The 15,067-nt window shown below is 43.9% G+C and overlaps 1 protein-coding gene across 2 annotated transcripts in view; it reads right to left on the bottom strand.

Moving 5' to 3' along the window:
* DAPK1 (death associated protein kinase 1) overlaps window positions 1-14,691 on the bottom strand; it is a 132,303-nt gene extending 117,612 nt beyond the window's left edge. Inside the window, exons 1-2 of one of the 2 annotated variants that reach the window (XM_090038616.1) lie at window positions 14,616-14,691; window positions 14,217-14,355 (exon numbers count right to left, since the gene is read on the bottom strand). In XM_090038616.1, coding sequence (XP_089894742.1) covers window positions 14,217-14,278 — 62 coding nt within the window. In that variant the 5' untranslated portion in view covers window positions 14,279-14,355; window positions 14,616-14,691. The remainder of the gene's footprint in view (window positions 1-14,216; window positions 14,356-14,615) is intronic. The other variant, XM_090038617.1, reaches the window with a different exon arrangement.
* Between the last annotated feature and the right edge of the window lie 376 nt (window positions 14,692-15,067).

Raw genomic sequence — 15,067 nt, forward strand, 5'->3', positions numbered from 1 at the left:
TCTTTTATATTGCTATTTACAAGGCTTTTATCTGCACCAAATGTGTATATGAGAACCTAAATTTCCCATTAGCCTACATACTGCAGAGATTTCAATTTAGAAAAGCTGTTTCTAAATGTTAAAGGCTTCACATAAAACAATTGACTGAGAACAGAACAAAATGGCTCAATCTATCAAAGTAGTTCAGGAGTTCAAAAATCAGGAACTTGTGCTGGAGATTAAAATGAGCCCAGCAAACTTGTTTTTGCAGGAGCTAAAAACAGGATGCATGGTGACTATTGTTGTTTCTAATTTCATAAAGAAAAGCATTTTAAATATCCTGCCAAATGGCATTTATCTTAGCAATAGGTTTGGAACTGGATTAGCGTTGCAATGATTGTTGAATCAGGCACCAGAAAAGAATGAACCCATTTAGGGCAACAGATCAGTTCTCATGTACATCACCCATTGTTTTACTGCAATGAGCAGCTTTCCTTTTTGTTAACCTCTCCAAATCCCTCCACTTTTACAACTTTGGATCAAATGCATAGTTATTTTAGGGGCAATAAGTCATTCTCACACAGGTCTTGGATTTATGTAATTTTCACAGTATGGGAACAAACACCAAATATGCAAATATAGTTTATAGTAAGTTTGAATTATTTTCAGTTGTACATTACTGCAGCTTTTAATGGTGTGTCCTACCATTTTATTATGGTGCTTAGATCAGTTTTCTTAGGGTTACTCTAAATGTTCACAGGTTCTTCAATAACTGTGAAAGACAAACGAACAAATGCAGATGACAGGGTTTGAATAATTTACCAGTCGCCAACTAAGCAGAGGTCTAAATCTGGCAACTATAGATGGATATGGAAGGTGGACTTGTAAGGGAAGAAAACTACTGCCTGTGCAGTTATTGCTTGGTTTTCCTGAAAGGGGTCCCAAGTGAAACTCACATGATGGCTTCCCTTGTTTCTGCCCATGATGCTGTGAACAGAAGCTGTGAAACTGATAAGTGTCTTGTTAGTTTTTCATGGCTGCTGCAACAGAGGAAAAGCTGTTTATCCATAAGCAAACCTTTACTCGATACTAATGCACACACAAATTCCACATCTAGCACAGTTTACAAATGTTGTACAAGCCACTATAAGAATGAGGAAGTGTTTTGATTCTAGCATGTGTCCTTTTTTCCTTGATTTATTGTTTATATCTAAACAAAATATTAAAAAATGTGCCATATACTCAAATCCCACTCTGATTGTCTACTATAGTAGTAACTTCTCTTATATGTTTGTATCAGCTGTTGTTTACAATGAACTAATTGTCTGGTTCTTCTACTCCTTAAGTCTTTATTTACAGAATGCTCTTTGACAGAAGAACTTAACCAGGCTGGGATTTTTTTTTTTTTTTTTTTTTTTTAAATCATGAAGCAGGTAGCAATTTTATTCCCAAATTGGCATAAGTCACCATAGTTATTGCATAGTACCTGTGCACAAGTGTAGATGTATGCCCATACTGCACAGTAATTTTCAGTGCACGGTAGACCTGCCCACAGACTTAAGGAGAAAGAGCAAACTTTTAGTTCCAACCAAACTCCCACGATATGTTCTCCTCAGGAACTGTGAGGTGACCAACCTTGGGGAAGAAGCTTTTGAAAGCAATTTGGAAAATTTGTCAAACAAGGACAGCTACTGAACTCACTGAAAAAAAGAACTGATTTACTTTTCTGACCTAACCTCAAATATAGAACCCCAAAGTGATCATGCTAGGAAAAAAGGTGAGAATAAAATGAAAAGGTGGAGAAGTAACTGAAAGGAGGGAAGACTCAGAAGGCAAAAAAACTCAAACAAAACAAGAGATGGTTCAACCACAGCATTTTCCCTTGGCTCTGCTGTGACCATCCTTAGAGTTGCGCTGATCCATGCTGTATCCGCACTGATAAAAAGGAAAATTGACATTTATCAGCCTTTTTTGGCTGATGTGGCCAATAATGTCACCGATTAAATGCTGTGTGCAGATATAGCATGCACACGTCCAGGAATGCAGCCTGGCAGCTTAGAGAGCAGCAACCAGTCAGTAAGTGTGTGGGGAGGAAGGGGCATTGAAGAGGGAAGGGGCACAGGATGGGGCCAGATCATGGCCCCCACGGTGAAGGAGAGAGCGGGGATATACAGCTGGGGTGGGGCTGCAGCTCATCTGTGTGGTGCAGCTCCCGCTGCTGTGTACACCCCTGGGGGAAGCATGGGGTGGGGCATGTACCCTCTGGATTTGTATGCAGGGTGAAGGCAGGCTGCATCAGCCTCTTCCAGGGGTGGGGGGGGAAAATGGGCCCAGGCTGCACTCAGCGTGGATAGGGGCAGTGCTGGGAGAAAAAGATTCAGCAAATTTTGGGAGTGGCCATAGCCCTCCTCCTAGTATCACCATTGTCCACCAACCTTGAACACAGCCCAGGTCCAGCCCCCTCCCTGCCAGGAAGAGTCTGACGTAGCCTCTGGCCCCAAGCATGCAGTGGGCCGCATGCAGTGGGCCACCTGCCCTTGCCCTGCACACGGAACCAGGGGGTACATGGCCCTCATGCCTTCCCCAGGGGTGCACACAGCAGTAGGAGCCACTCCCCTCACTGCACTAGCCACGACTGTCCCCCACACCCTGGCTGAACAGCACCTGCCCTAGGCCCACTCCTTTCCTCACCCTTTGATCTGCCCTCCCCACTCCTTCCCTCCCCCACCCACCCCTTCCTCCAAGACTTACCAGCCAGTCACCACTCTCCAAGCTGCCAGCTTACAAAATTGTCAATCAGATCAGCATCAGCCTATATGGCTGGTTAGTAACAGCCATCAGTATCAGCCCAAAAGATCTTTATTGGTGCACCCCTAACCATCATCTCATCTTTCCACAAGAGCTTTAGACTTGTCTGCATCTGAGACCAGCAACTTTGAGTGGATGTCATCTAAGGAAACTGCCCAAACAACAGCATTATAACATGCACCAAATGGGCAGTGCTTAAATTGACAAGAGAAGAGATGCATGCTGAATGGACCTGGAGTTGGAACATTCCTCTCCAACAGTAGACAACTTTTCAAGCAGCACCCACCACTTTCATCCTATTCCCTGTGTTTCATCCTATTCTACTTACTTTCAGGGCACAGGATTATATACAAGTAGCAAATGCTGAAGTGGTTAGGAAAACATCCATCCAAGGTATTTCTCCAACAAGGAAGAAGTCTATATGGAATCAACCACTAAATCTTTCCTAAGGTCGATAAAACAACATAGCCTTGACTGATGTTAAACCACTTGAGGCTGCAAAAAAATTCTTGAAAAAACAGGTTTGTCTACTTCATGAAACTGATAACATATAAAAGCACATTATGCAACAATTAAATGAAGCCAAGGTGATCTATCCAGTTGTGAATTTCAGGGTCCGGGTGTCATCCTGCTATTTATAGTTTCTTATTTAAGCTTGAAGGGTAATTTGGTATGCAGTCTGAAAGGAGAATATCGACTACTAATACCTGAAACAAAACTTACATTCCAGATTTACTACACTACATGATACACTAAGTTCCTGGTACTCCTTTGTATCATCAGTCTTGAGAATGTTCTCCCATTCCTGCTCCCACTCACATACTGAACCATTTAAATGTACCTTTTCCAGGACAGCTACATGCTACTATGCATTAAATCAGCAAAATGATAAGCTAGATACGAACATTTAGGTGCCCTAATGACTAACTAGTCTTAGAGTTGCAGAGTTGATCACACTTTGCCCACCACTTTCCACTAAGAAGATCATATTCAATTAACAAATTTAAGCCAGCCAGAAGACCAAAGAAAAATAACTGGCCAACTGATTTCATGGGACGAAAGGTGCTTTTCATTACGGGTTCACATCCATCTCTGCCCTACAGAATCCCTGTTGACAATAATGTAGACAGCCAACCCACAGTATTACTGTGGTTCTCATTTCTAAGTCAACTTCTGCTAAAATAACCAAGATCAATATGCCTTATTCATACAGGCTGCCTTATGGGAGGGAAAAGGGGAAGAAGAATCAATAGCTCTACCTGAAAGGTGAAGAAGAGCAAGAGAACAGAACGGGCCAAGATTAAGTTATAGTTTATCTACCACCCTTCCCTCAGCCCTGCCAAAGTTACAAACAAGTACTGGCTAAGTACAACCTAGCACACTGCACTGCATACAAGTAAGTATGGTAAAATCAGCCTCTTCCCCACTCCCCCAATTGGGGTGTATGTCTTCAGTGGGGAAGCTGATTTTCTACACCAGAATTAATACATGCACTGGCTACCATGTAGTGACCTCCTGTAATGGCTGCCCTGGGCTGTGCTTTTCTCCCAGCCCAGAAAGGAGGGGTGGGATGCACCCTTTAGGGTCACCGTTAGGTTCAAACTATTACAGTTCTACAGCTTAGCAGCTATAAGTAACTGCAGAACTGTAACTGAAGCTGCAGCTAAGAGGCCGTGTGATCCTGGAGAGTGGGGTCTACCCTTTTGCTGGGGTCCAGCATTTTAGCCCATGCTGTGGCAGTTAAGATATGGGGAAAATGTTTTGCCATCATCCTCCCTTCCCAATACAAGGTGCATGTATTATTTGGCAGCGTGTGGTAGGTGAGTATATACAGTATAATCTAATCTCGACTACAGTGTGCACGCAATACAAACTATTATGCAAGAAGCAGAAACTGAAAACAAAGACGCCGTCTTTACACCCTTTCAGGGAATCGGATGTTCTGCCAGTAAATTTGTGAAGCTGCCCGAGTGCTGCCAACGCAGAGAGAGAAAATTCTAGCAATCTAAGACTGTAAGCCCAGCCCCTGTTAGAAACAGCCATATCTCAGGATGATCTCCTTCATGTACTAATCATGCATCATATTAAAATAAGTTTGAATTGAATAAAAAAAGCTATTCTAGAACCTCTCTCTTCTAATGGTTCAAAACCTTCTAAAGTTGCTTTTGGCCAATAGATATCCATTTGTTCTCATGCCAAATGTGTAAAGGTGCACCAAGACATCTGTCCGATATCGGAGCAGCATTGATATAAACAGAAATCGGACAGACATGGGAAATAATTTAGCCAATAAATGGCTCATGTATGTGCGCAGCCACAGCACAGCACATAGGCAGTGAGGAGCACCACCAGGGAGCTTGGAGAGTTGCACACAGCTGGTAAGTCTGGTGTGGTGGAAGGGAAGGGGGAGGGAAGGGCATGGGGGCAGATCAGGTCCCTCACAGTGAGGGAAGAGTGGGGCTGGGACAAGTGCTGCCCAGATGCCAGCTGGGGCGGGACGGGCACAGGATGCAGTTGCGGCTCGTCTGGGGGGGCACAGAGTGGCTCCTGCCGCTGAGTACTGCTTGTCTGGGAGCTCCTGGTCCAGTGCGTCTGGCAGCTCCTGCCGCTGCTCCTGCCATACGTCTAGGAGGGCAGGCACGGGGAGGCATTGTGCCCTCAGATCTGGGGTGGGGCTGTGCAGGGAGGGTGACAACAGTGTTGGGAGGGGGGCTGGGGGGGGCTATGGCAAATTTTGGCATGGCTGCAGACCCCTACGTAGGCCCCTCCTAGAGCTGCTGCCGCTAGCCCTGCACATAGTCCTGCCCCAATGGAATGAGCCTGCCAGGCCCCATTCAGACCTGGAGGCACGTGCCCCCTCACTCTGCCCTCCTAGAAGAGCGGTGGGAGCAGTGGCAGGATCTGTCAGGTGAGCACCAGAGAGCCGCTGAACCAGCAGCTCCCAGACCAGCAGTGCGCAGCAGCAGGAGTCACCTCCCCCCGCCTAACAAGCTGCTGCTCGGTCCTGTGCCCACCTCACCCTGGCTGGGCATCACTTGCCCCAAACCCTGCCCCAGCCCCACTCCTCCCTTACCACTGGGCCCTTTATCTGCTCCCCAGCCACACTCCTTCCCTCTCTGCTCCCCTTTCACCACACCAGACTTACCAGCTGCACACAGCTCTTCAAGCTGCTGGGCTGGTATCGGAAGCTGGGTCGGTATCAGGCGATTTGCCTCCTTAAAAACTGTTTATTGGTATCAGCCCCAAAAATCTGTATCACTGCACCCCTACAAATGTGACTTTTTCATTTAAGCCAGAGCTGGATTCAGATGGTGGAGCTCCTCACGGGCTGGATCTGGGCCTGGTACAAGCACTTTCAGAGCAGCAGGGTGACCAGAGCTATGTCAGCACAATCCTTGCATACCCCCACCTGCTGCCAGCAGCCATGCCCAGTGGGGCCCCACTGCCCTGAACTGTGTTACCCCACCCACACTTGCGCTATCCTCTGACTTCCCTGGGCTGCCAGGATCCCATGGGCTCTGTAGTCTGGATCTGAACTTCAGATTATTTTTGACACTCCTGACTTACTTAAGTGCTTAACAATGTACTCCTTATTTATGTACAGAAATCATAGCCTCATAAAATAGGCTAAAAGGGACCAAAGCCAAGCTCTGTTCAGTTTGTATAGTGCTATTAAAACAACTTGTAATCAAACATCTACAAAGAGATATAATGACTCTTTAAAATAAAACAAAACAAAAAAAATTGAAAGTTTCAGTGTGTTACTAACATGCCTATATTTGCATCAACGGTATGTCAGAGCCGAAAAAGAAAAATCAGAAGACAAACAGTTATCTACCCCAGCAAAAAAGTACAAATTTGCAGACTCAGCCACTTAAAGTGAAGGAACTGAATAGCAATTATATTGCCAGTTTTAATTACATTGCATAAGAGACAGATAAAGCAGACGTTTTTCTTCAGTGAGAGAAATAAACCAAGCAGAACCAAACAGTTATTTCAAAAATACATCTGCACCTCTCAATACATTTTACAAGGCAATAGATAATCAGTAAGTAGTACTGTACATTGACAGTGTAATGCATCACTAGTTCACAACCGGTAGTTTTATTATGCACTTGTGAAGAAGAATCCATTTCAAGGCATGGCTTAGAGGGACAGAAAGACACAAGAATAAACAACTCTTCTCATTCCCCCTTCCAATCATGCTTCTTCCACTTCATCCCCCACCCTCTATCTATATTTAGGTTACAGTTTTTTTTAAAAAAAGGGTGGAAATGTTTTTCCGCAGTCAATCCCTGAGGAAAAACATTTTCTCCAAGAGATTACATTTTCTAAGGCTAACTGCACAGTTCACCTATGCCAGGGTTTGCAACTTACAGCCCAAGCCAGTTCTGGCCTGTGAAAAGACTGCATCCAGCCCACAGCAGTACTCAGTACTACAGGAATAAGTAGTACCTGAGGGGAGATGGGGTTAGGGGAAGGAAATCAGCATGAAGTGGCAGGTCACCTTAGGGCTAAGCTCAGTTCATCTGGCCTGCCACTGCTAAAAGGTTGTTGACCCCTGATCTATAGTACTTGAAGGGTACCAGTTCTAGGACATTACTTGAAATTAACACTTCCTAACTCTCTAAAGATGGCCCCTTACTAACACCCATTTTGTTACTGTTTTTAGGTTTCTTTCTTAGCCTCCAAACTGCTTTTGTTTCCAGATCCAAGTGATATTATAACTTAATCTTAAAACAAACAAACAAACAAAAAAAATCAAAACCCTGATATGGCAATTTGAAACTATTACTAGGCAGTTAAGATACTTTTCTTTCTACAATAATTAAAGTTAACCATTGCAAGTATCCTTACACAACTTTAGTACATTTGCTTAAGGAAAAAGTAGGCTCCCAGGTCTCAAGATAAATCATTGAAGGTTAAAGTGTCAGTCGATTTTTTCAAGAATTTTTCTACAGAAGTCTAACATTAAAATGCAATATAGTCCTTGAAACAAGCACACAGAAGATGGGCAACCTTTGCCATTTTAGAAAGGAATGTGTCTGAAGACCTGCACACAGCATGCGTAACATGGAAAACAAGATCTTTGTCAATAAGGTTATAACAGGCAAGCTAACACTATAGAAAGTAATAGTACATTTCACACTCTCTCCAGAAAGAGTATGTGTACAGCTCCCTGACTGACTATTCAGAGCTAAAAAGTATCCTTAGAGGCTGCAAACACTCAACTGCTTGTTCTTTTCTGTACTGTAGCACTCTGAAGATACATATATAAACAACTCCACTATCACCACTGATAAGCTATTAGATAAATAGCTTAAGTGCAGTTCACTGTCAGTGGTAATACTGCCTTATTTTAAGAAGTAGAGATGCTGAGCACCATCTGATATCAAAGAGGAGTGAAGGCACTTAGCACTTAAGCATCAGGCCCTTAGCTTCAAAGGGATTTTAAATGTGAAAAACTTTATATATGCATTCTTTTCAAGCAAACAAAAACATCTGTAATTGATATTATTCAGTGTATGAGATACTTACTTTTCTTCATTCTTTTTACCCAAATCCAAGATGACTTTGAATTTAAGACAGCATCCCCAATAATTAGATTTGAAACATGGAAGATTTATCAATTTATTAACGTTTTCCACACCTAGAACCTAATTTTGGGTGGGGAGGAGTCGTCTTAAATTCATCCCTCCCACCACTGTAGCAGGGCAAGGAGTGGGGGGGGGGGGAGGGAAGGGAGAAGGGGAGGATAGGCGGTGGGGAGTCAAGTGGCCTGACCACTGCTCTTTGTCCCTGCACCCCGCAAAATTTGTCCTCTACCCAGCTGCTCGGGTATGCATGGGCATATCCCATGCCTGCCTCTCCCTGATGGTTCCAGTGTCTAATGCTGCTTGTCCCCACTGGCACCTGCTCCTCCTTTTACCCCTCACACTCCCCCCCCCCCATGTCCCACCCATGCCTACATCCCCTGATACCCGCCCCTTCTTTGCAGTGCCTGCACATAAACCTGAGGACCTGTCCTACCACACCACTTACCTTCCCACCTGCCTACCCCCCTATCCCCCAGCTCTGGCTAGGGGCAGGGAGCTTGTGACCCCAACTCAGCCACAGAAGAAAACCTCATTTTGGATTCAAGTAAATACAGTAGTTGCCTTTGTATACTTACAAAAACAAAAACTGATAGTATATCTTACATGCTGGCTTATTTTTTACCAGATGCTTATTGGGCATGTTACATTTACTGTTATCTGTACTGATTTAAAATAATTATTTTACTAAAAATACTGGACTGGGAAGCCCCCATGCACAGAATACAAGTTTGGGTTTTTTAAAATAAGGATATACATTTGTCAAAAAGTGAAATTTCAGTTACTTGACCTCTTTTTCCAAGGCACTGAAGAGCCAAACAATTATTCAACAATTATTCAAAAAAGACTTTCTAATAAGTTTTTTGGGGAAATGCTCAAAAAAGCAAAACAACCTATAGGAGGAAGACATTTATAAAACTCTGCAATAATTCAGATTCAGTTCATATAAACAGACATGCATCTACACTGTAGCTGTGCGTCTGTGACTAGCCACTATAATTACTAAAGCAATACTGCTGGTACTGTAAGAACATCCAAAGACCAAATGATTTTGGGAAAGAAAACAGCATTTTGATGAGTCTGTCCTCAAGTCAATAATATTAAAATTTTTACCAGAAATGTTACTAATTACACTAATAACCACATGCAATAATCTGGTCTTGCACACAAGCAAAAAGCCTTCAAACTAAATCAAACTACTGTAAAAGCACTGGAAGTATTTAAAACATGACTCTAGGCAGAACTATTCCAAAGAGAAAATCTACAGTAAAGTTGCTGCAATTTCATACTAATCTCCACCCCAATAGGAACTGAATCTGCATTGGCCTTATGAAACTTCATGGTTAGGTGACTGTTGCTAATGCAAATGTTGTGAGCAAACACTGCAATAATGTGTCTTACTTCACATTTGCAAGACAGACCAAAACTTCATGCAATATAACACTTGCAGTGATTAAGACCATAATTTAATAGATATTTTCTAATAAAGAAAATGTTTGATCTGGATATCTCCCAGTATTGTTTTTGTACACACCCACACACACTCAGCACAGAAAACATGTAGACATAAAGGTGTCAAAACAAATCATGTACAGCTGAAACAATTAAACATGCTCCTAAAACTATCCGGTATCTTCTGTTCTTGGATTTTCCATAGGATAGAAGAAAATAAAGAAATGCACCAGTAGGATAATGAAGACTGCTCTGCTGCAAGTGCACTGTGGTTGGTTGCAAATAAACTAATCAGTTTGTATTTTTTTTTATCCAAGGCAGGATGCTATTCCTTATGTTTGCTTAAAATTCATAGCTGTTTTATGACATGGCAAGTTAATTTATATTGCAGCTAGTATAGGAGGCTTAACATCTGACCCAAGTAATTTTTTTTTAAATGGCCCATCTCATGAAAATAGCACAGCTTTAATTTTTTTTCTTGCTGTGCTATTGTCAGAAAATTTCTAAGGGATAAGAACAAGAGTATTTCACAAGCAAAACCAGAATGCTGGTAAAGGCCTTAATTTCAGATTGAATCAATATGCCTGTAGGCATCTTCACAGTCCTCTCAAAAGGTAGTTTAGAGGTACTTTATGATCCATATAACTAAGTACACCAGCCTGCACCTGAGCTATTAAAAGCAGTGCTCTTGTTCATTCACTGTGTTTGCTACACAGATTGCCTCTTAGTAAGGGATAAGGGAAAACCAGGCTGGGGTTTGCTACGCTAAAGCCTCCAGCATTGGCAAATCAAAGTATTAAATTATGAAGCAAGCCTCCAAAACATCATGCAATTGAGTTAAAATAGGCAAGGGGTGTTTTTGCCTTTTGTTTTTTTTGAGTGTTCTGGGTTCACATTTGCATCTGTTTTTATCTGTAACCATGAGGACTGGCAGCCTATTGAAAAACAAGTTAAAGCAGAAATTTGCATCTAACTCCAGGAACCTGTACTTAAAAAAGCACACGCCAGCTATCTCAAGACTCACAATAAGAGCACTGAGCAGTGGTACAGATCTGGATCTCTGCAGTGTGACAGTGAGGACAAGGTTTGGGACAGTTAGTTCTTCCTTTTTTTTCAATCGATGTTCTAAACATATTTTATTGTTTAAAACAAAATCCTAACAAAACACTGCAGTTTGCCTCATCTACAAGGATGTTTTTACACAAACAAATACAGCTGATGGTGTGGCATGTAGCACCTACCACCTGCATGACCTCTCCTCAGCCAGCCTTGTTTACTGCATGTATTTAACTCTTCAGTTAAGCATTTATAAGGATTCCATTTATTTAACTCAGAAATGTCAAACCGAATATTAAGGAATCATTTACAAGTAGAAAATTAGTGGTTACACAAAACTAAAAAAAGTAGTTATTTAAAATAGACAACAATGTCATATTAGTAACATTTTAAATAAATCCTATTACATATTAATAACATTCACTCATTTCAACTATTTAAAGAATTCAATTTGCTTTTATATTACATATTTATGTTATTTACTTTCTGAATTTCTCTTTCCTTGAGCTCTGCAAGTTGAGTCAATGTCATTTATAGTTTCACAAACTGCAATGTTTGGTTTTCAAGTTTTGCAAGGAATTTAAGGCTACTGTTTCCCTTGGAAATAAAAAAAACCAAACCTGTTAGAAACTTTAAAAAATATTTAGCACAAAAAATTATACTTGAGACCTAGTTTTGTGGGCAGTTTCCTTTTAAAAGGAATAAAAAGACAAGTTTCCTTTAAAGGTATGTTTATGTGGACAACAAACATTTCTTTACCTGGCAAGTCAGATCTTGTTTGGTCCCTGAAAAGCCTATACAACCAGAACAACAGAATACAGCCTCAAAGATTTTACAGAGGTGGTTAATTTTTACCATGACTAGGGAAGGTCCAGTGTGCTTGCACTGAAATAAAGATTAAAATAGTTATGATGTAGATACTGAATTAATACATGATCTTATTTCTTATTAGTCCTGAAGTTTAAATCTCAGATCCAGAATACTTTGTATGTGTTCTTGACTACAGGAATCAAGTCAAGTGACTTCATTCAGGCAGGCCAAACAAAATATCAACACCATACACACCTAACATTTCGTCTCACGCTAGAGAATGCTTTTGGTTTTTTAAACAAAACAAAAAGGGCCAATTTATGACATCATTTGGTTGAGTTACCAATATATAATACAGACTTCTAAATCTACAGAAACAACCTGCCACAGAGAATTTAATACAGAGCACAAAGTCATGGGGCGTGTCCAGATAAGCGTGGGCCCACAGTGTGTGGCACCATATATCTGTCTGCAGTGCCACACATGCAGCTGTTTCCTGTGCTGCTAATCTGCAGCAGGGGGTGGGGGTTTGACACTGGGAGATCCCCACATCAAAAAAACTCCACTTCTTAAAAAACCAGGGTGGCAGCATGCACTGCCAGAAACCAGAGCCTGGCCAGCCAGAACCACACTCCAGCTGCCGGCCAGGCTCTGTGCTGCTGAATTGCCACGGCTACAGCCCCCAGAGGCCCTCAGGACCCCATGCAAGTCTGTTGGAGCTAGCCCAAGCGCTGGCCCCAGCCTCCCCAACCCCAACAGGGGCAACATGCCAAAGCACATGTGCACGGGCCTTTCCCAAGGATCAAAAGCAGTGGCACAGTCTTATCTGGTAACAGATAAAGGTACAGGAAGTCTGCACAAGGCAGATATGTGGCCATCGGTTCCAGACAGAGATGAGGATAAGACCCAACACTTAAATACTGATTTAAGCCCTGAAACATGAGGTGTAGTAGTTTTCTAAAATATGTTAGCAATACCTTTTATAACTCTAAATATCTTGCATTCCTATGCTTGTGCAGACAGAAGATATTTTCTCCCATGTACATCCCTTTATAAGTTTACCTTTAAAATTTCAGAAAAAGGAGCAGTCATGTAAAAGTACTTAATCCTAATCACTAGCATATTAGGAGAAATTCTGTGTTTTAAAACAACCTTGCCTTATCCAAGACAAACCAATGCCTTTAAAAACAGAACAAACAATGAAGCTCCTTTGAACACATACTACACATCACTTAACATTAAGTAATGAGATGCTTACAGTCCAAAGAACCACTAGGAAATGGTTTGGGATTTTCATTGCAAAGGTATGACAAGTAGAAGAATGTTTAGTAGTAATCAGGTGACAATTTTTATGCTGACAAGTGTAAAAGCCACAGCACTTAACCACAATAAATCTTTTGATCTGACTTTTGACTTGGAGGAAACCATTGAACAACGATACCTTGCAAGTAATCTATCTTCATTAAACTGAAAGCAGGAAAAAAAAAAGAAAGACGTTCTCCCACCTCTTCAATGACACTATTGAAATCAAAATGGTACACTACTAATAAGAAGCCTTACAGCAATATCTTACAATGCAAAAAGGATCTGTGTCATATGACAAACCACTGTCAAAGTTACTGGCTTGACCTAAATCAAAGCACAACAGAAATTCTTTAAATCCCTATTTAAAATCTGAAAAACGCAGCTGCATACATGTACTATACACAGGAGATCAGAAGGCATTACTTAGGCTTTTTTGAGGATTCTTATTCGCTTGTTTTAAAAACAGCAAAAACCCCCCCCCAAAACAAGCCCAACGCTTAAAAGTGTTTAGGATCAGATTCTTTCTAGCCCATGCTACAGGAGGAATGAAATCTGCACGCACTCTCTAGGCCAGTGATGCCTAGAGATACTTTCAAGGGTGCTGTGCCACACAACATTAGCACCCTTAGGTGCGCAAACGGGATTCACGACAAACCCAGAGGTTTCAAATGAGGAACAGTGAAAACATCCCACCCTGCTGAGAGCCAAGTGCAGCACAACAGACTTCCTCTATTGTTTCCTGTGCTCTGAAAAAAGGAGTTAAAACTAAGAGCTGGCATTTTCCAAGGGGAGCATTGGGGGGGGGGGTGCCTCTGATCTAAAATGATTAAGCAACCCACGGCTCTAGACCTAGCTCAATATCATTTACTCCAGTCTCCTGTAAGGTGACGCTGGGACTGAAGAGCCCGCTATCCTGCGTGGCACCACTTTGTGCCCCTGCCCTTCACCCCTCCAGCTCCCACCTGCTTGGCACATGGGGAGGACACAGCAAATGCCTCAAGCTGTTGCTGCAGATGACTGAAGAAGGGCGTTTATGCCCAAAAAGCTCAATTTGTCCAACTATTTGAGTTGCTCTCATAAAAGACGCTGCATTTACCCAAAGAACTGTGCCCACCTGTGCCCTTAGACAAGCCCTGGCTCTCTTGTTGCCTGGTGACAGATGCCTTCTGGCAAACACAGGGCGGTGGATGTGGATGCAAACGCTGCCCCTACCTGCCCAGCTCCTCGCCCGTCTCGTAGTGCTCGTCCAGGTTCTCCTGCCTGAAGACGGTCATGATCGCCGGCACCCTCAGGCGCTGCCCGCCCGTGCCAGCCGCAGCGCCTGGCACCTCATGCCCGCGCCGGGGGCGTCCTGCAACGAGCCGCGGAAGGAGAAGTCAGGGGGGCGGGGAGAGCCGGGGCAGCCCCGGGGAACAAAGCTGGGGCGGGCAGGAGGGGCTGAGCGATCCCGGCCTGCGGGCGGCTGCAGGAGCTAGGGCCGAGCCTCCCGCTCCCGCAGCCACCCCCGCCAGCAAGGCACGCAGCGCAACCCCACCCCACCCCTGCCTGGGCAGCGACATGTCCCCCCCCAGCCCGCGGCCACCTGCCTCCCCACCGCCGCCCGGACCTCACCGCACCGCCCGGGGCCGCGCCGGGAGACAGACTGCAGGCGGCGGCCAATGGAGGCACGCCTGCCACCGCCCCTAGCTCCGCCCAGCGGAGGGCGGGACTGGGCAGGTGCCGCGCAGGGAGGCGGGGGAGGGGAGCGAGCTCCTCCCGCCTGTGGCGGCGGAGAAATGCTAGGAGACTTGCTTTGCTCTGCCCCGGGGAGGCACCAACCAGAGGCGGGGAGAGATATCGCCTTGAGCTGTTTGGAGAGACCGTGGCTGTGAGCTGCACCATCAGCCCGGCGTCCTGCCGCTCCTCCCCCTGCCCTGAGGAGGCTCCCGGCTGGGGAGAGGAAGCAGCGGGTCGCAGGGCAGGGGGGGCTCTCAAGCCTTTTTTGTACCCGGGCCCGTTTGTACACACCAGTGTAAACAACCCAGTGCCCTGCATTTTCTGCCCGGTGCCCCCCAGTATGTGGG

The sequence above is a fragment of the Crocodylus siamensis genome, chromosome 3, assembly GCF_052110815.1.
Source record: "Crocodylus siamensis isolate JL-2025a chromosome 3, ASM5211081v1, whole genome shotgun sequence".
NCBI lineage: Eukaryota > Metazoa > Chordata > Crocodylia > Crocodylidae > Crocodylus > Crocodylus siamensis.